Source organism: Rhinoderma darwinii, chromosome 4 (assembly GCF_050947455.1).
Source record: "Rhinoderma darwinii isolate aRhiDar2 chromosome 4, aRhiDar2.hap1, whole genome shotgun sequence".
Taxonomy (NCBI): Eukaryota; Metazoa; Chordata; class Amphibia; order Anura; family Rhinodermatidae; genus Rhinoderma; species Rhinoderma darwinii.
In genome coordinates this window covers 93271963-93294123 of record NC_134690.1, presented here as the reverse complement: position 1 = coordinate 93294123, position 22161 = coordinate 93271963, and the positions used below count along the sequence as shown (strand labels likewise).

Here is a 22161-nt window from a genome sequence, read left to right as displayed (position 1 = left end):
GAGATTACTATGATTTTTACATTTTTATTTTACCACACCAAATGTGAAAAGGGGCTTAAAACAGTCACTGTATTTCTGTGATACCATAATGGAAATGTCTTAGGCTATGTTCACACGGGGTATTTTGCCGAGTTTTTTGACGCGGAAACCGCGTCGCAAAACTCGGCAGAAACGGCCCGAGAACGCCTCCCATTGATTTCAATGGGAGGCGTCGGCGTCTTTTTCCCGCGAGCAGTAAAACTGCCTCGCGGGAAAAAGAAGCGACATGCCCTATCTTCGGGCGCTTCCGCCTCCGACCTCCCATTGCCTTCAATGGGAGGCAGGAGAAAGCGTATTTCTCGCTGTTTTATGCCCGCGGCGCTCAATGGCCGCGGGCGAAAAACGGCGCGATAATTGCCGCGAAAATCGGCGTGCAGGGAGAGGAATATCTGCCTCAAAGTTCCAAACGGAATTTTGAGGCAGATATTCCTCCCCCAAAATACTCCGTGTGAACATAGCCTTATAGGATTGTTGATCTAAGTGTATCGTTTGGACTTTTTTGGATTGAATGTATCTGGTCTATCTGGATAGATATATTTAAAATAAAACAGCTAGCATTGGACTTTACCACAGTTTGTCCCAGTGAAACCCTGCGCGCAAACACAGATATAAGTAATCCCCACGTCTTTGCACACACCTCCATTAAGACAATGAGATGAAGAACAAGGTTTGATTTCTATGGAAAAATAGAAGGGAAAAAATATATATATTATTATTATTTTCATGCACAATGAATAACTCTCAATTCCCAGTGGAATCAGTAGTATGGCAAATCTATTCTGGTCAATCATTGATCAATAACAACTACTATCCATAGTCATATTAGGGTATGTTCACACTCTGAGTCAAAAACTTCTGAAAATACGGAGCTGTTTTCAAGGGAAAACAGCTCCTGATCTTCAGATGTTTTATAAGCCAGTCGCGATTTTCGCTGCGTTTTTTACGGCTGTTTTTGGAGCTTTTTTCAATAGAGTCTATGAAAAACAGCTCCAAAAACGTCCCAAGAAGTGTCCAGCACTTCTTTTTCGTGGCCGTTTTTTTACGCGGCCATTTTTCAAAACGGCCGCGTAAAAAAACGGCCCATCGGAAACAGAAGGCCGTTTTTCCCATTGATTTCAATGGGTAGATGTTTGGAGGCGTCTGCTTCCGATTTTTCTTCCGTTTTTCTGGCGCTTACGGTTCGAAAAACGTCCGAGACTCCAAAACGTCTGAAAAAAAATATGGAGCTGTTTTCAAGGGAAAACAGCGTCTGATTTTCAGACGCTTTTTGAGCAGCTTGCGTTTTTCACAGTGTTTTCGCTGGTTTTTTTTACGGCCGTTTTTGGAGCTGTTTTCAATAGAGTCTATGAAAAACGGCTCCAAAAACGTCAATGACTTCAATGGGTGCGTGATGCGTGAAAAACGGGAAAATATAGGACATGTCGTGAGTTTTACGCAGCGGACATACGCTGCTTGAAAATCACTGACAGTCTGAACGGCCCCATTGACTAACATAGGTCCGTGCGACGCGCGTGAAAATCACACGAGTATCACGGACGTATTATACGTTCGTCTGAATAAGGCCTAATAGAGGGAGGGGGAGCAGGAAAACAGTCAAATAAGAGAAGAAAGAGGCTTGTTACTCTGATATTACTGATATTAATATTACAAAGTTTCTTATAATCGCCTATACTATTCATTTCTGCAAAGTTTGTTGAAATGACAGTAACCCATTTAACGCTAGGTATCTCTGATAGTGATCTATGTTTCAGAATCTTTTTGCATGCAGTATCGTTCTATCCCAGGTTTCTGGCCTGCAGTGCATGTTCATGAATACATACTTTGGTTTCCTGTGAGCATGGAAATGGAAATCTACCAACTGCTTATACTTGGGTCAATGGTTGAATCTAGTTAACTCCTTCATCCTGTATTACAAGGTACTCTATATAACCAGAAAGTGTCCAATGAAATTCGACAAAGTATAGTCTACTTGGCTGAATACTCCAGTTTGCGGATCCGTTACAAAGGTTCAGAAACCTGCCTTCTAACCATCTGGAGTTGACCACCGTTTGTCTGACGGGTAGGGGAGCAGTGCGTGTGTTTGTGTAGTATGCTGTATGGTTGACACTTGTAACTGGCCCTATTGATACCAATTTTCTAATGTTCGCCTGTATTAACCATTCTGACTTATGTGGATACAATGTATCTGCATTTCTTATTCAGTTTATGCATTTGACCTGCTCACAGCTGTGTTGTTTTATTGTTTTTTTCTATGTTGGAAAAACTGCAAAAGAAAAACGTAAAAAAAAAACAAAGGAAATCTGTAGTGAATCTCTGGCCTATTTAAAAGTGACTTGAATGTAATGATAGTAATAAGCACTTACCTGTCTGGCAGTGATTTCCAGTGTATCCTTGTTTACACATACAGATGTATCCTTCGGCTGTATCCTCACAGATGCCCCCATTTAGACATGGATAGGATGAGCAGGGTTTAACTTCTACAGGCAGGAAATGAAAGATTTAAGTACTTTATGGTTGAGTATTTCTGAAATAAGCTGCTAACCCTCACATCAGAGGGTATCAGGTAAGTAAACTCTGCATTTCCCAGCAAACTGTATGTTCACACGGAGTGTTTTCAGCTGTTTTTCGGGCCGTAAACGTCCCGAAATACGGCTGAAAAATCAGAAGACTATAGAAAAACAGCTCCAAAAACGGCCGTGAAAAACGCGACTTTGATTAAAAAACGTCTGAAAATCAGGAGCTGTTTTCCCTTGAAAACAGCTCCGTACTTTCAGACGTTTTTTTTTTTGTGTGTGCACATACCCTCACTCTGAAGACATTTCTAAATTGGGAAGCTGATGAATCTTAGCAGACCCAAATCATCTCTACAGAGCGTGTAAAGAGGCTGTATTTCCCCCTGTAATTGTGGCTAATATATTAGCCCCAGTTCTAAGGGAAAATTAGAAATTAAAGAAAAAGGTACGTGATGTTGAAATGTCCCTTAAAGGTCTGTTATGGCTTCATAGGAGGCACAAAGTGTAAAAAAAATTATTTGAATACCCGAGTGAGGAAAATCTGCATGTACTACAAAAAAACAGCTAAACTGCACCTGATCATTAACCCTTTAGGGTATGCTCACATGGAGTGTTTTCAATCGTATTTCGGGGTGTTTACGCCTCGAAAAATGCCTGAAAAACAGAAGCAGAACGCCTCCAAACATCTGCCCATTGATTTCAATGGGAAATACGGTGTTCTGTTTACTACGGGGCATTTTTTTACGCCTCGTTTTCCAAAAACGGCACGTGAAAAGACGCCCGCGAACAAGAAGTGTATGTTACTTCTTGGGACATTTTTGGAGCCATTTTTCATTGACTCTGTAGAAAAACAGCTCCGAAAACGGCCGTTAAAAACGTCATAAAAATCGCGAGTGGCTTAAAAAACGTCTGAAAATTAGGAGCTGTTTTCACTTGTATTTTTTGGTTAAGCGGGTGAACATAGCCTTAAGGACACAGACAATTTCTTTTTTTTCTGTTTCGTTTTTTCATTGTTACATTTTAAGAGCCATAAATTTTTTATTTTAACGTCGGCATAGCCATATGAGCGCTTGTTTGTTGTAGGTCAAGTGGTGTTCTTAATAGTGCCATTTAATGTACCATATAATGTACTGAAAAACTTTTAAAAATAATTTTGTGGAGTGTAAGGGCATGGCCCCACGTGGCGGTTTTCTTCCGCAACTGTCCGCATCAATGCCGCACAGAATCTGCGTTGCAGATTCTGTGGCGGATCTGCCCAAAATGTGCAGTAAATTGATGCGGACTAGCCGTTGCGTATTGAGGTGAAAGTGCTTCCCTTCTCTCTATCAGTGCAGGATAGAGAGAAGGGACAGCCCTTTCCCTAGTGAAAGTAAAAGAATTTCATACTTACCGGCCGTTGTCTTGGTGACGCGTCCCTCTTTCGGCATCCAGCCCGACCTCCCTGGATGACGCGGCAGTCCATGTGACCGCTGCAGCCTGTGATTGGCTGCAGCCGTCACTTAGACTGAAACGTCATCCTGGGAGGCCGGACTGGAGGAATAAGCAGGGAGTTCTCGGTAAGAATGAACTTCTTTTTTTTTTACAGGTTGATGTATATTGTGATCGGTAGTCACTGTCCAGGGTGCTGAAACAGTTACTGCCGATCGCTTAACTCTTTCAGTACCCTGGACAGTGACTATTTACTGACGTCGCCTAGCAACGCTCCCATAATTACGGGTGCACACACGTAGTCACCCGTAATTACGGGAGCCCCATTGACTTCCTCAGTCTGGCTGTAGACCTAGAAATACATAGGTCCAGCCAGAATGAAGAAATGTCATGTTAAAAAACCAATACGCATCCACAGCACACATAACATGTACATGATATCTGTGGACTTCATTGCGGAATTTAGAATGTCCATTGAAGTCAATGGAGATCTTCCGCAATGAGTCCGCAACCAGTCCGCCACAACTCCGCAACATCCATTGTATACTGCGGACACCAAATTCCGCAACGCAGCCTATGCTCCGCAGCGGAATTTTCCGCCTCGTCTAAACGAAGCCTACTAAAAAGAAGTGGAAGGCAATGGAGAAACGGGTCCGCTGTGGATTAACGCTGCGGAGTGTCCGCAGCGGAATTCCAGAACAATTCCGCCACGTGTGGCTTTGCCCTAATTGAAAAAGAACGCAATTTCACTATGGTTTTTTTTTTTTTTATTTGTACCGCATTCACTGTGCCATAAAAGTGACATGTCAACTTTATTCTGTGAGTTAAGACGATTCCCGTGATACCATATTTATATGTTTTTTATCTGTTACTACTATTACAAAATAAAAATAATTTATTTAAAAAATGTACATTTGTGTCGCCATATTCTGAAACCCATAACTTTTTTAGTTTTGAGTTGAAGATGCTGTGTGAAAGCTTGTTTTTTGTAGAACGGGCTGTTTTTTTATTGACACACTTTTGGGGTACATGCGACTTTTGAATCACTTTTTTTCAATTTTTTTTGGGGAAGTTAAGTGACCAAAAAAAAAAACCAGCAATTCTGACATTGTGAATGTTTTTTTTTTCCTACGACATTTTCCCAGATTAAATACTGAGAATTTTAATAGTTCTGATTTCACGGACGCGGCGATACCAATTATGTTTACTTTTTATGTGTGTGAATGGAAAAAGTTTTTTTTTTACTTTTATTTTTTTCAATTTTTATAAGTTTTATTAAACTTTTTAACTTTTTTTTTTAGTCCTGCTAGGGGATTTTACCATACGGCAATACTTATATTTTGCCATGGATTGCCTTTTTCTGTGCTTTGCTTTTAAGCCCTGCCTGTAGCAAGGCTTTAGTGAAGCACAGAAGGCGGACCTGGAGGTCTTCACTAGATCTCCGGCTGCTATGGCTAGTGATCGACACTCCACAATTTCATTGTGGGGGTGCCGATCGCAAGACATAGAGAGCTTGCGCCCTCTGTCTAATCGCTCAGATGCCGCAGTCACTATTGACTGTGGCATCCGAAGGGTTAAACAGCTAGGATCACAGTAATCTGCAATCCAAGCCGTTGCAAGCAGGTGTCCGCTGAATAAAACAGCCGCCACCCACCGGGTATTGTGCGGGCTCAGCTCCTGAGCTTATGCCATATTGACATAGCGCACATCTGCCGTACATGTACGGCGTATGGCGCTAAGGGGAAAATGACCTGATTTTGAACTGGTTAAGGCTGGATTCGCATATGACACATTTTTACGCCACGGATTTGGCCGCAGCGAATCCATCACAAAATCTGCATATTTTATATGCAGATTTTGATGCGTATTTTCAGCGGAATTGCTGTGGATTTAACCCTTTGCAATGGTTCAATATCTGCATGGAGTTTGTATGTTCTCCCTGTTTTCGTGTTGGTTTTTTTCTGGGTTACCCTGGTTTCCTCCCACACTCCAAAAACATACTGATAGATTAATATGAAATTCAAATTCTGAGCCAATGGAGATAGGGACCGATGTGAGGGATGACAATCTCTGTACAGCAGTGCTAAATATATTAGGGCTCTATAAATGAATAAAATAAATATAAATATTAGTGTCTTTGTAGTTTTAACCCCTTAGTGTCTAAGCCTGTTTTGGTCTTCAGGACCAGCCCCATTTTTGCAAATCTGACATGTGTCACTTTATGTGGTAATAACTCCAGAATGATTTTGCCTATGCAAGCGATTCTGGGATTGTTTTCTCGTGACATGTTGTACTTTATGATACTGAAAAAACTTCGTCGTTAAATTCAATATTTATTTGTAAGAAACGCCAAGATTTAGAGAAAATTAGCAAAAATTAGCATTTTTCTAAATTTTAATGTATTTACTTGTAAAACAGATAGTAATACCACACAAAATACTTACTAGTTTATATTTCCCATATGTCTACTTTATGTTTGCGTCGTTTTTTGAACATTCTTTTATTTTTCTGGGACGTTACGAGGCTTAGAACTTTAGCAGCAATTTCTCACATTTTTAAGAAAATTTCAAAAGGCTATTTTTTCAGGGACCAGTTCAGTTCTGAAATGGCTTTGAGGGCCTTATATATTAGAAAGTCCCCAGAAGTCACCCCATTTTGAAAACTGCACCCATCAAAGTATTCAAAACAGCATTCACAAAGTGTTTTAGCCCTTTAGGCGTTTCACAGGAATTAAAGCAAAGTAGAGGTGAAATTTACAAATTTCATTTTTTTCTTCAAAAATTCATTTCTAATACATTTTTTATGTACCGCAGAAGGTTTTACCCAAGAAATGCAACTCAATATTTATTGCCCAGATTCTGCAGTTTTTAGAAATATCCCACATGTGGCCCTAGTGTGCTAATGGACTGAAACACAGGCCTCAGAAGCAAAGGAGCACCTAGTGGATTTTGGGCCTCCTTTTTTTAGAATATATTTTAGGTACCATGTCAGGTTTGAGGAGGTCTTGTGCTGCCAAAACAGTGGAAACCCCCCAAAAGTGACCCCATTTTGGAAACTATACCCCTCAAGGAATTTATCTATGGGTATAGTTAGCATTTTGAACCCACAGTTTTTTTGCTAAATTTATTTGAATTAGTATGTGAAGGTGAAAATCTACTTTTTTTGTGAAAAAACTTAGAAATTTTAAATTTTTACAAGGAATAAAGTAGAAAAAACACCCCAACATATGTAAAGCAATTTCTTCCAATTATAGCAATACCCCATATGTGGTAATAAACTGCTGTTTGGACCCACAGCAGGCCTCAGAAGAGAAGGAGCACCATTTGGATTTTGGATTTCTGATTTTGCTGGAATAGTTTTCAGTGCCGTGTCGCGTTTGCAATGCACTGGAGGGATGAAAACCATGGAAACCCCCCAATAGTGACCCCATTTTGGAAGCTACACCCCTCAGGGCATTTTTCTAGGGGTAAAGTTAGCATTTTGACCCCACAGTTGTTTTGCTGAATTCATTGGAATTAGTCTGTAAAGGTAAAAATCTACTTTTTTTCTGAAAAAAGGTAGCCATTTTTAATTTTTACAAGGAATAAAGGAGAAAAAGCACCCCAACATTTGTAAAACAATTTCTCCCGATTACGTAAATACCCCATATGTGGTAATAAACTACTGTTTGGACCCACACCGGGGCTTAGAAGGGAAGGAGCGCTATTTGGCTTTTGGAGCTCAAATTTAGCTGGAATAGTTTTTGGGTGTCATGTCGAATTTGCAAAGCCCCTGAGAGACCGAAACAGTGGAAGCCCCCCAAAAGTAACCCCATTTGGGAAACTACACCACTTAAGGAATCTATCTAGGGGTATAGTGAGCATTTAGGCCCCACACGTCTTTTGCAGAATTTATCAGAATTAGGGCGTGAAAATTAATATCAACATTATTTCCACTAAAATGTTGATTTTTTTCAATTTCACAAAGGATATAGGAGAAAATGCACCCCAACATTTGTAAAGCAATTTCTCCCAAGTACGGCTGTACCCCACATGTGGTCATAAAAGTTTTTTCATTCGAAAGTAATTAACCCTTTACGAACTAATTCATGTTTTGCTTTTTCGTTTTTCCTCCCCGCTTTCCGAGAGCCACTACTTTTTTATTTTTCTGTCAATAGAGTGGTGTGAGGGCATATTTTTTGCGGGACGAGCAGTAGTTTTTATTGGTACCATTTTGGGGTACATGAGATTTTGTTGATCACTTTTTATTCAATTTTTCGGCAAGCCAGGTGACCAAAAACCATCAATTCTGACAATGATTTTTATTTATTTTTTACAGCGTTCACCCTGGGCTATAAATGACTATTATACTTTATTCTGCGGGTCGGTACGATTACGGCGATACCATATGTATATACGTTTTTTTATGTGTTGCAGCGTTTGCGCAATAAAATCACTTATTTAGAAAATAATTTATTTTTTGTGTCACCATATTCTGAGAGCCGTAACTTTTTTATTTTTCAGTCAAAAAAGCTGTGTAAGGGCTTGATTTTTGCGGGACGGGTTGTAGTATGTATTGGTACCATTTTGGCGTACATGCGACTTTTTGATCACTTTCTATTGTATATTTTGGGAGGGGTGGTGACCAAAAAATAGTGATTCTGGCATTGTTTTTCGTTTATTTTTTTTGCGGTGTTTACCGTGCGGGAAAAATAATATTATAGTTTTATAGTTGGGGTTGTTACGAACGCGGTGATACCAAATATGTGTACTTTTTTTTTACGTATTCATTTTTTTTCCTATAATAAAAGACTTATAATAGGAAAAAAAGCAGTTCTTGTTTATGTAACTTATAACTTTTATTTTTACACTTTTTTTAAAACATTTTTATCCTTTTTTTTACTTTTTTCACTTGTCCCACTAGAGGACACTTAGACTTGCAGCTCTGATCGCTGCTGGAATACATTACACTACACACGTAGTGTAATGCATTCCAACTGTCATTGTGACGTGACAGTCACACTGACAGGAAGCCTACGACGACCACCCTCGGGGTGGTCCTCATAGGCTTCTGTACATGGCAACCCGGAAGCCATTGTCTGGCGTCCGGTTGCCATGGGTACGATCGCCAGCCCCCGTGATTTCACATGGGGGCTGCCGATCGGCGCTAAAGACCTTAATTGTGGCGTTCAAAATCGAGCGCCGCAATTAAGGGGTTAACTGCTGATATCAGCGGCGACAGGCCGCTGATCGGCAACGGGGAGAGCAGGGCTGACACCCTGCACAGTTAACCGCCGCTGCGGTGTAGCGCCGCGCGGCGGTTAACTGTCAAAGCACTGACGTAACTGTACGTCAAGGTGCGCGAACTTACTGCTCACCTTGACGTACAGTTACGTCATGGTGCGTTAAGGGGTTAATATCTGTATAGTAGGCATTCGGCCAACAAATAACTCAGTTAACTTAAGGGGGTTTTACACTGGGCGATTATCGTGCGGACCAGCGTTCATATAACGCTCGTTGCTGATAATTGCCCTGTGTAAACAGGGGAACTTTCAGGAGATGAACGAGCAAATGCTTGTTCATCTTCTGATCGTATCGTTTTAAAAAAGTAAAATATTATCGTTGTCAGCAGCAGATCTACTTGTGTAAACATGGAGACGCGCTGCCGACATAATAATAATGTATGGGGACGAGCGATCGTAGTAACCACCGCTCATCCCCATCCATAGCTCCGTGTGACAGGATCAAACGCTCGCTGCACCAGCCAAAATCGGCCGATGTAATAGGGGCTTTGCACACATTCCAGTCTTTCGTCCTACGCTGCCTGTATCATAACATATGATACTGAACAAAACCACACTTTACAATAAGTTGTAAACCACAATTTTTCTCTTCCACAAAGTCGTAGAAAAGTCAAACTCCAGGTGACACAAAGGCAATGCTCCCTTTTCTAGACCCAACCATAAAATGTTGTTTATGTCAGGAAAAGTTGTAAGGAAAGAGGGCGCTTCATAAATCTAATGTTTGTGCCTAATACCATTTTTTCCAATACATTTACATCAGAAACCCCAGAATGTATATTATGGCTTCATGTTGTTTCTTTGCATTTCTGCAGCAGTGTGACTAAAGGCAAATAGTAGTCAATTATGCTTATATATCTGGCTCTTTTTGTTGCTTCATGGTGCTTAATTCTCACAAGTTATCTAGGTGTAAGGCCGGGTTCCAACGGTTCGGATACGCTGCGTAAAAACTGTGCATCGTACCTGACCTGGAACCCGCAGCACCTTCCGTCCGAAAAACCGCAGCACATTGGAAAGTAGCGCTGAAAAAAACAACCACATTTATACTTACCCCCTCACTCTCTTCTGCGCATAGTCCGGCCTCTTAAGATGATGTTGCATGCCATGTGACGCTGCAGCAGTCACATGGGATGAAAAATCATACCAGGAGGCCGACCTGCAGCAAAAAGGAGAGAGTTCTGGATAGGTATGATTTTTATTTTTTTCATGAGTTGCAATCTTTGTGGCGGAATCGCTGCGATTCCGCTGCAAAAGTTGCAAAACTTGGCTTTCTGTTGCGGGTTTTGTAATGGGGATAACCGGCAACAGAAAATCAACGAAAACGTAGCATAAGTTGACATGCTGCGGATTGACATGTACCACAGGTCAATTTACTAACGTTTACACTGCGTTTTTTTCCCCGCAGCGTGGGCAGGAGATTTTCTAATTCTCATCCACTTTGCTGCTACTGTAAATGCTGCAGAATTTCCGCACACAATTCCGTTGCGGAAATTCCGCAGCGTTTATACTACGTGGGAACCCGACCTAAACCTTCAATCGCAGGTTTCTTTGATATGATTTGGGGCAGTCTGGTGTGTGACTACTGATACAAAGAAGCAAAAAGTTAATTTGCTACCTGTGTAGATGATGATACATTAATGGTTCTGCTACAGGGCTTTTTCTTAAATAAATAAATAAATAAATAAACAAACAAACTCAATGTGTGTGTGTGTGTTGCACATCTATTAGGCTTTATTCAAACGATTTGCACCCGTGCGGGACCCGTCTTCACGGATCCCTTATAGACTTGAGTCTATTGAGGGGTCCAGGAAAACGGGAAAAAATATGACATGTTTTTCCCGGGCCGTTCGCACGGTCTGTTTGAAAAAAGATCGGTCATACGGCCGAGTTTCCCTGTCATCTGAATTGGGGCTTAATCATTCTGACTCAAAACAGAATTTGATGAATAAATAGCCGATATATTTCTAAAACAGTCTCAAGTGTCTAATTTGAGTCATAGTTATTTTAGAGCACACATACACAATGTGTGGTCGAGAGCAATGTATGATCAAGATGCTTGGCTGCAGCTGTGGCATTAAGTGATAATATGACAGGCTACAGAAAGTCTTTAAAGGGTACCTGTTATTTTAGGTGATTTTTCAGAATCAGCCGTCATGTGTATGTACAGGAGGAATAAAACTATTCCTGACCATTATGACTTATGTTCTGCCTTTTTCAGCAGTTTCCCCTCTTCCGGCATCATATCTAATTGTCAGTTTCCCCTTAAAGAGGCTCTGTCACCAGATTTTGCAACCCCTATCTGCTATTGCAGCAGATCGGCGCTGCAATGTAGATTACAGTAACGTTTTTACTAACGAGCCATTTTTGTATTTATGCAAATGAGGCTTGCAAAAGTACAACTGGGCGTGTTGAAAAGTAAAAGTACAACTGGGCGTGTATTATGTGCGTACATCGGGGCGTGTTTACTACTTTTACTAGCTGGGCGTTCTGATGAGAAGTATCATCCACTTCTCTTCAGAACGCCCAGCTTCTGGCAGTGCAGATCTGTGACGTCACTCACATGTCCTGCATCGTGTCGGCCACATCGGCACCAGAGGCTACAGTTGATTCTGCAGCAGCATCAGCGTTTGCAGGTAAGTAGCTACATCCATTTACCTGCAAACGCCGATGCTGCTGCAGAATCAACTGTAGCCTCTGGTGCCGATGTGTCCTCGCTCGTCTGACACGATGCAGGACCTGTGAGTGACGACACAGCGTGATCTCTCGAGAACACGGCTGTGTCTGCACTGTCAGAAGCTGGGCGTTGTGAAGAGAAGTGGATGATACTTCTCATCAGAGCGCCCAGCTAGTAAAAGTAGTAAACACGCCCCGATGTACGCACATAATACACGCCCAGTTGTACTTTTACTTTTCAACACGCCCAGTTGTACTTTTGCAAGCCTCATTTGCATAAATACAAAAATGGTCATAACTTGGCCAAAAATGCTCGTTTTTTAAAAATAAAAACGTTACTGTAATCTACATTGCAGCGCCTATCTGCTGCAATAGGAGATAGGGGTTGCAAAATCTGGTGACAGAGCCTCTTTAACTCAGCTCCCGGGCGAGGGGGCTAGCTGCTACGATGTCTCTCATACACAGCACAGGGAGGACATCCAGCCCCCGTATCTCTCACACACACATAGAAGCAGCAGCATGGAAGACATTACATAGATGTAATGAGCAATGTTACTGTGAATCCAGAATAGGGTGAGACAGTAGGAGACTTACTAGAAGAAATTTTATGTGACTCACAAATAATTAGTATAAAATTTTTCCAACACCCCTCCAACAACCCCCCCCCCCCCCATTACCATATATGCAAACAAGCAAGCAGTAATCTTGTCACCTGTTTCACAATGTTCTCCAGTGAACCCACTTGAACACAAACAACTGTACTCAGCACCGAGGTCCTTACACAAACCTCCATTCAGGCAAGGAGAAGAAGAACAAGGCCGAGGCTCTAAAGGCAGGAAAGAAATTAAATCGAGAATAAGATAAGAGAAATATAATATAATACAGAAATAGAGATATTTACTCTACACTACTTTATAGTGGTAGGAGACACAAAAGTTCCTAAACTGACACAATTAAACATTGATTTGTGTTCTGACACACCATAAGAGGACATATATAGAATCAAATATACATCTATCTATTATGGACTCAGTGAATGTGATCTCACCTGTTTCACAATGGTCCCCAGTGAAGCCTCCTGTACAAATGCAGTTATAACCATTAACCAGGTCTTTGCAGATTCCTCCATTAAGGCAAGGAGATGACCAACAGGGTCGGACCTCTAGGAAAAGGTAAAAAAATACTTAAAGGGAATGTGTCATCGTAAAAAATAACCTTTTGTTTAAATCAAGTTTTCAAGTTAAGCATATATTTTAGGAATTTTCAATGATTTTTTTCTATATCATTATCTTTTTTAAAAAAAAATCTTAAAGGGAAGGTGTCATGATTTTTTTTTAATTATTATTATATTGCTGTTAATATGATATTAACATACATTTTATTTATTTGTGTTCTCATGTTCTACATTTTACCGCGTTTTTACTTTTACTTCTCTATGGGTGCTGCCATTTTTTTTTCATCTCTGTATGTAACGACACATACAGAGATGGAATACGGCACATACAACCCCATAGAGAATGCGAACGGGAGCCGTTCCATTCTCTGAAGCGTACGCCGTCTGTGTGGGAACGGCGCATGCGCCGCTCCCACACAGACCAAAACGAAGCTCATTCGCAGAGCGAAATCCGGTGCCATTTTCATGTGGACCGGAAGCCGCTGCCGGACAGTAAGATGACGACTTCCGGCCGCGGCTTCCGGCCATATGTTCAAGGAAGCGAAGGCGCAAGGAATAGGACTGGAGGCGGCAGCGGCGGCAGGAGCAGGTAATTTATGTTCGCGTATGTGATGTGTGTTTTATGTTCGTGTATGTTCTTGTTATACTGTCTGCTGAGCCCTGTATCTAATCCTCCTACACTGTGCAGTCGCTCAGAAAATGGCAGCACACAGTGTAGGAGGTTTGAAGATTCAACCCCCTCCTTCTCCTGGCACTAGCCAGAAGAAAGGAGGGGGGATTGTGTGAGGACACTAGAGAAGAGTGTGTCCACCCCAAATTTGCAGCATAAATCAATGAAGTTGCTTTACCACAGTGACCATGCTGCAATTTTGGGAACTGCTCCCTCTAGTGCCCAGCACATGGACATGTTATAAATTAGAATCTAATTTATAATATTTCCTGACTTGTGAAAAAATTAAAACAATGTGTAATCACTCAAATACTAATTGTTTAACTGAAAAAAAATAAAAATAATTCTAGTGACACATTCCCTTTAGGCCTCGTTTACACGAGCGTGATATACGTGCGTGCGACGCGCGTGCTTTTCACGCGTGTCGTATGCACCTATATTAGTCTATGGGGGCATGCAGACAGTCCGTGAGTTTTGCTCAGCGTGAGTCCGCTGAAAAAAACTCATGACATGTCCTATCTTTGTGCGCTGTTCGCGCATCACGCACCCATTGAAGTCAATGGGTGCGTGAAAATCACGCGCACCACACGGAAGCACTTCCGTGGGACGCGTGTGATTCGCGCAACAGCAGTCAAAAGTATGTTTGCAAACAGAAAAGCACCACGTGCTTTTCTGTTGACAAACATCCAAACGGAGTGTCATCGTGATGGCGGCTGCGCGAAAAGCACGCACCCGCGCATCATACAGGGCTGACACACGGAGCTGTTAAGTGCCTTTTGCGCACGCAAATCGCCGCGGTTTTTGCGTGCGCAAAACGCACACGCTCGTGTAAATGAGCCCTTAAACTATTGCAGTTTTCACTCTGGCCACTGAGACTTTCAATAGACGGACATTTCCTGTTCTGTAAAGTTCACTTCTCAGCAGTCACCTCATTATCATCACATGCAGGATTACAATGACAGGTAACACCTCTATATAAATAACACGGGATCCACCATTGATAATATGTGATGGATACAGCTCCCCGCCTCCCCTCCCTGCACAATGACCTCTATAGAGGTCACAGAGCATGCCTAGAAAACTCTCCCATATATGTTAATGGTCCCCTCCTGTTTGCAGGTTAATTTGGCGCATGTGGCTGCTGTAAAGCATACCGCTAAATGCTGGCAACAGCAGCTCAGGCAAGATGGCCGCCCCCATAATCATGTACAGAAAATAGAATTTAAAAAATCTATAATCAAAAAATAAAAAAAGATTATGTTTTACTATCTGGTTTTAATATTAGCGATACATTCACTTCAGCATTTTAACAAAACATTGTCACCGGTTAATATAATTCTTTGAGCTGTTTTCTTCTGTCAAGTTGCTAAACATTTTATTTGACCTTCCAAAACAGATGTTTCAATTTTGGGTAAAAAAGGAATAGAAAATTAAAAAAAGCGGTGTAGGTCTATCCCTCAAATCAGAATAGAGAGGTCAAAGACTAATTCTGCTGGTTGACCCCTGATTACTGATGGAGGACTCCCCTGCACCTAGTAGCAGGAGACATTTTCTATTTCTTTCTTCTGTGACATTCTGGCTTCCAATCTTTCCAGAGCACTGTTTGCTATGAGAATGACCTATTCAGATGAAGACCTGTCAGGAAATAACTAACAAATGTGTGAACATAGCCCTGCTCTCTGGAAACTGGGCACCATCTGGTCAATATGGGAATTTGATAATTCAGCACCAATGTGAAGGCAGTTTAAAAAGTAAAAAAATGTAAATTTTTAAAATGTGAACCAAAAAGAGCAATTTCTCAACTGGCTAGGTGGTATTATTGTGAATAAATGTTTGCTGAATATCTATTAATATATGTTCTGTAAATATACATATATAATTTTCTTCCAGTGAATATCTAACCATTAGCCAAGTCATTAAAGGGTTATTCCTATCTCGGCTCAATTCTCAAATAAAAATGATAAATATCTGTGTCTTCAAAATAAGAATCCTGCCTTGTCTTCTTCTGTTTTGAACTTCATTTCCCTGCTTCTCGCTCCCTGTCGCTGGCCGTTTGTAGGGGTTTCGCCTTATATGTCAGTCAGGTGGCGCTGTGATAACCTCACATTGCGCTTGCTTCAATGTGTGCTCTCTTGAGCAAGCACACTGTGAAAGCCCTGATAAGGGCTTAGCATCTACATACCATGTGCAAAACTATAGAACAGCTCCAGGGCTACTGCGAATGTCCGTGAGCCGTTCTATAGACTTACATAAGGCTGCATAGAGGTGGCCTGGTCTCGCGAGATCCTAGGCATTCTCACTGACACAAGCAAGGACAGCCGGATCCATAAGCTACCTTAAAAAATACAAATGAAAAAGGCCATGGCTGTACGGTCATCTGGATCTCGGACACTGTATCTTATTTGAAAATGACGCTAATTGGGAAAATTCTGATCTTGGTATTTTCTGACAATTGTTACAAGATGGGAATACCCCTTTAAGCAGAGAATTAAGTAGCAAGCTACCGATTTCTGGTAAAAACCAAGGAAATAGACTGAGAATGAATTATAAATATATGGAAAGCCTGAATATTTATATAAAAGAATTCAATCTTTTTCTCAATGGAATCAATGTGCAGTCTCGGATTACTAATCCCAATCTCACAAATGTTACAGTCATCACCTACCAATAGATTACCTGAAAAATGAATAAATACAAGTTGTCTAACTTGTACTAAACAATAAAAGCTGATCACCAATTGGTTTGTGTTATTTGATAGAAATGGTTTGTCCAAAATAATTGTTTGTGATTGCCTGTTAAAGGTGGCCAGGAAACAGCGCAATAACTTACCATAGCTGCAATACGCCAATAGAAGCAGGATAAAGTCGACAGCGCCAGTTCAAAGAAGGAGAGCTACAAAATTTACCTTTCTTTGTCATTATGCCAAACTAGTACAGTATAGTAGTATACATAGTATAGAGGAAAAAGAAGGTAATGTGTCCTTGTCTAGGCGATGCAACAGGTTCAACACATGTGCATCTGGTTCACTGAGGATGCCAAAAACTATTACTAGGTACGTACCACTGGTCACTGGGGTGTTACCATTCCCTTTGTCAATAGGAAGAGTCCTTACGCAGTCAGCACTGATTAGACAGTGTGTAGGAGCATGCCCCATTGATAAAGGGAATGGTAACACCAAGAAATCAACGTATTCATATATTTCCAGGAGGAATAATAGAGGAACAGCAATACACAATTCTAAGAAAATATGCTCTGGAAGTGTCATTTTATGCAAGTATTTACTAAAACAGACATGTCAGGAGAGCCCACAGGTTCTCTCTTAAGAACAGTTTGGCTGGTGGCTTGCATGAGCAGTGATGTCAAGGAGCAATTCAGTCAATTTATTACAGTTGTAGACCTGAGCTCTGGACCTTGCTGAGCAAAACATAGTCCAGCTCATAGGTTATAAAACTGCCCAAAACATGGGTACAAGATAAACATATTAAACTGTTAGGTTCAATGAGGCAAGAAATGATGTAAATCAATACATTATCTGTACTAAACTGTGAAATATGGAAATCTTGTAAAAATAATAAAAAATGTGGTCACATAAACGTGTAACAAATTCATTTTTGTAAACATTTCAATAATTTTTACCTGTCTCGCAGTGCGCCCCAATGAAGCCCTGTCTGCACAAACAGATGTAGTGATTTCCATCATCCTCACATGTACCGCCATTAAGACACGGAGCCGAGAAGCATGGTCTGATCTCTGGGGGGAAGAGTAACATCTTCAGTAATTGACAGTTTTATAGAGGCTGATGCCAACAACAAAACTACACTCCTCATCATTAAAATTGCAACACCAAGAAGGAAAAGTTTTGGAATTGTGGAAATCACAGGATCGATAGACATGTTAATGATATGCAAGTGATAAAAAAATGGAAACAAAATATTTCAAACATCTTTATTTATTCAATATTGAGTATGAACGCCACACGCAGAAATACCCACACTTAGGCCTCATGCACACGACCGTATTTTTTCCCACCCGTAAATACTGGCGTAAATACGGGTTCGGTGTCACACGTATTCCACCCGTTTTGCACCAGTATTTACGAACCCGTGCCCGTAAATATGGGTCCGGTGTCACACGTATTCCACCCGTATTTACGAGCACGTTTTTGGCGGCAAAATAGCACTGCACTAATCGGCAGCCCCTTCTCTCTATCAGTGCAGGATAGAGAGAAGGGACAGCCCTTTCTGTAATAAAAGTTAAAGAAATTCATACTTACCCAGCCGTTGTCTTGGTGACGCGTCCCTCTCTTCACATCCAGCCCGACATCCCTGGATGACGCGGCAGTCCATGTGACCGCTGCAGCCTGTGATTGACCTGTGATTGGCTGCAGCGGTCACATGGCCTGAAACGTCATCCAGGACGTCGGCCCGGATGTCGAGAGGGACGCGTCACCAAGGCAACGGGCGGGAGACCGGACTGGAGGAAGCAGGAAGTTGTCGGTAAGTATGAACGTCTTTTATTTTTATTTTTTACAGGTTTATACTGATCGGTAGTCACTGTCCAGGGTGCTGAAAGAGTTACTGCCGATCAGTTAACTCTTTCAGCTCCCTGGACAGTGACTATTTACTGACGTCGCTTAGCAACGCTGCCGTAATGACGGGTGCACACATGTAGCCACCCGTCATTACGAGAGCTCCATAGACTTCTATGGACTGTCCGTGCCGTTATTACGGCCTGAAATAGGACATGTTCTATCTTTTTCAATGGCACGGGCACCTTCCCGTGAGAAAACGGGAAGCCACCCGTCGCCAATAGAAGTCTATGAGCCCGTTATTACGGGTCGTGATTACGACCCGTAATAACGGGAGTTTTTACGGTCGTGTGCATGAGGCCTTACATGCCTTGACATGCTATCAATGAGGTTATTAAAGCAAATCATCAAGATTGGCTGCTAGCATCTCCCTTTGCGATTGCCGACAAATGACGTCCAAGATGTGCTCGATAGGAGACAAGTCTAGAGATGCTGCAGGCCATGGTAGCACGTTTAGGAATCGCAGGGTGCTCACAGTAGTATGAGCAACATGGGGCCTGGCATTGTCCTGTTGAAAAACTTCTTCTGGGACACTTTGGAGAAATATCCGTACCACTGGTACCACGACCAAATCAATGTAACGACGAGCTATTAGTGTTCCTGAAATGAAGACTAGAGGGGTCCGGCTACTGTACATTATGCCACCCCAAACCATAATCCCGGGAGGGAGTAGGACCGGTGTGACGTTCTCTTGTTAAGGCCTCTTCTTGGCGTTGCCCACATGGTCTGCAGACCAATCTCAGGCTATCATTGCGTCCGAGACAAAACCGGACTCATCGCTGAAGAGGATAGACCTCCATTCCAGCCTCCATTGCCGTCTTGCTATGCACCATGTAAGCCTTTGAGAGTGGTGGCGTGTGGTCAATGGAACACCTGTAGCTGGACGTCTGGATCGTAGCCTTATGTCATGCAAACGCCTTCTAATAGTTCGTGTCAACACTGGTTGCCGCCCTAGGTTTGGGTTCTGACGTCCAATTTCACTTGTAGTACAGAATGGATCACTACACGCAATTATTCTTATCAGATTATACGTCCGTGCAGAGGTTCGCCTCTGTGCACCTCTTGCTGTCACTCCTGTTTGTTATTGTTCTCCCAACCTCTGGCACACGCAACTTTAAACAGCGCTGACATCTCGGCCAAAGCGTGTAGCGATCTGCCAGAGTGATAAACCAAGGTCAGTCAGTTCGAGGATTCTGTCCCTCTCAGTTTGCGACAAGGGGCGATAACTGGCACGGCGACGAACAGGAGGCATCGCACAATCAATCCCACACCACTTGATCCAATTTTTGAGATTTCATGTGGTTAAAAAACTATGCCTTCAATCTGGATTGTGTGCCCTCCCAAATGCCACAAATTGGAGCGAAGTGCTTGAAAATGTGATAATTTGCAGATCTTAGCGACACCTGCTACTTCCTCCATTTGCATAACCTTACGACTTGTCCTTCTTGGTGTTTTAATTTCAATGTTGAGGAGTGTAGATAGTCTGAACTGTTATACAATGAAAGTATGCAACAGAAAAAAAAACAATATACAGGTAAGTTACGTGTCCATTTAACTGCAAATGAATCTAAAAATTACACATAAAAGGAAATAACTAGGCAAATGTTTACACATAATACTGAAGCCTAAAATAAAACTTGATATAAAGGAGCAACGAATAACACTTAATTTATGTCAAACCTGATATAGAAATATATATATAATTTTTTTTATTTCAAGGACCACATATAAAAGGAGATCAAATATAACTGTAGCCGGGGGCATAACTAGAGTTGGATGGGGAGGGCTGGCGTTGCTTGTGCCAGAAGTTTTTGGAGATGGGGGGGGGGGAGTGATTTAGCATAAAGCCACTTTGCCTTGGCTGGGGTATTTAGATATGGGGACAGAACGAGACACAGACATAGAACATTTTATATTTGTGACTTTTATAAGTACTTCTGTTATATTTTTCAACGACAAATAGAAAGTAACCAGAAAATAATTCCCAATCCTTACCAGTTTCGCAGTGTCTCCCAGTAAACCTCTGCTTACACTCACATCTGTATGTATCACCCACATCCTCACACATTCCCCCATGGAGACAAGGGGATGAAGAACATGGTCGGAGTTCTGTGGTGTGAAATGCATCACATAACAGTTAGTGGAATCTGAATATTTTCCTGTAGTCTACATGTTAATGTTGTGTAATATTCTTCTCAGAGATAGAAAAAAAACATATGTCTTTTTTCTGCCTAACAAATTATGTTACTATAGTTATACTTAAAGGGAGTCATTTATTAATTTTGACATTTGTACAACTCTATCGTTTATGTTGAGATGCCACTAAAAATGTTAAAATGTGCATCAACTTCAGATATGTTGTGCATTTTAATAAATTCATCACTCAAACGGGTGTATTGTACCCTTATTTGAGAGTCTATATTTTGGATGTAATACCCAGACCTCTGCAGTTCTACTGAATTGAACATACAGCACCATTGATCCCCATATAGCACGATATGATTGTGTAAATTTGGTTCAGTAGAACCTCAGGGGTCTGGCTGTTACATCTGAAATACTAAGGGTATGTGCACACGGCTTATTTTCGGCCATTTTCCGGGCCCTAAGAGGCTGAAAAAACGGCCGAAGCATCGAAAGCCGAACGCCTCCAAACATCTGCCCATTGATTTCAATGGGAAATACGGCGTTCTGTTCTGACGGGCCGTTTTTTTTAAAAACGGCCACGAAAAAGTGCATGTCACTTCTTGAGCCGTTTTTTGAGCCGTTTTTCATTGACTCTATAGAAAAACAGCTCCAAAAACGGTCGTAAAAAACGCAGCGAAAAATGCGAATTTGATTAAAAACATCGGAAAATCTGGAGTTGTTTTCCCTTGAAAACAGCTCCATATTTTCAGAAGTTTTTTAGTAAGGGTATGTTCACAGGGAGTGTTTTCAGCCTTTTTCTTGGGCCGTAAACGTCCCGAAAAACGGCAGAAAAGTATGAAGCAGAATGCCTCCAAACATCTGCCCATTGATTTCAATAGGAAAAACGGCGTTCTGTTCCGACGGGGCGTTTTTTACGCGGCCATTTTTCAAAACGGCCTAATGGTATGTTCACACGCCCTATTTACGGACGTAATTCAGGCGTTTTACACCTCGAATTACGCCCGAAAAAACGGCTCCAAACCATCTGCAAACATCTACCCAAAAGACGGCGAGTAAAAAGATGCCCGCCTCAAAGAAGGGCATGTCACTTCTTGGGATGTAATTGGAGCCGTTTTTCATTGACTCCAATGAAAACCAGCTCCAATTACGTCCGTAAAAGTCTGCGAAAAACGCCTGAAAACAGCTCCGTAATTTGAGACAAAATTGGCGTTGCCGTGTGAACATACCCTCATAGACATGACAATAGGTAATCTGTGAGTTCCTTACCTGTCTCACACCTTCTTCCAGTGAATCGCTGCAGGCATAAGCAGCTGAAACTAGAACCAATATCTTCACAGCGGCCTCCATTCAGACATGGAGAGGAAAAGCAGGGCTTAAGCTCTGGTAGGAAAAAATGTAAAACTGAGGAATGGTGTTAAATAATCACAACTTATCAACCAGGTTTATGAATTATATTAAATCCGTCATACTTGTTATAAGGGAGACTCCAAAGAATTAATAGATGGAAATTGCAAGGAAAATTAAGAAATAGTAATTCTTCAGAAATGCACTCCAAAATATTGAACCTTTACATGAATATGTAGTGCTATTTAAACATCGAATTCAACCATAATGCCAATATAGAAAATAATTTTTTACTAGAGGATGCAATGA

General features: G+C 41.5%; 1 protein-coding gene across 6 annotated transcripts in view; it reads right to left on the bottom strand.

Moving 5' to 3' along the window:
- SNED1 (sushi, nidogen and EGF like domains 1) overlaps nucleotides 1-22161 on the bottom strand; it is a 222467-nt gene that overhangs the window by 99111 nt on the left and 101195 nt on the right. For 4 of the 6 annotated variants that reach the window (XM_075861359.1, XM_075861360.1, XM_075861362.1 and 1 more), the window contains 7 exons: nucleotides 21775-21888; nucleotides 20359-20472; nucleotides 17412-17525; nucleotides 12980-13093; nucleotides 12644-12757; nucleotides 2403-2516; nucleotides 608-715 (listed from right to left, as the gene is read on the bottom strand). In XM_075861359.1, coding sequence (XP_075717474.1) covers nucleotides 608-715; nucleotides 2403-2516; nucleotides 12644-12757; nucleotides 12980-13093; nucleotides 17412-17525; nucleotides 20359-20472; nucleotides 21775-21888 — 792 coding nt within the window. The remainder of the gene's footprint in view (nucleotides 1-607; nucleotides 716-2402; nucleotides 2517-12643; nucleotides 12758-12979; nucleotides 13094-17411; nucleotides 17526-20358; nucleotides 20473-21774; nucleotides 21889-22161) is intronic. The other 2 variants (XM_075861361.1, XM_075861363.1) reach the window with 1 other exon arrangement.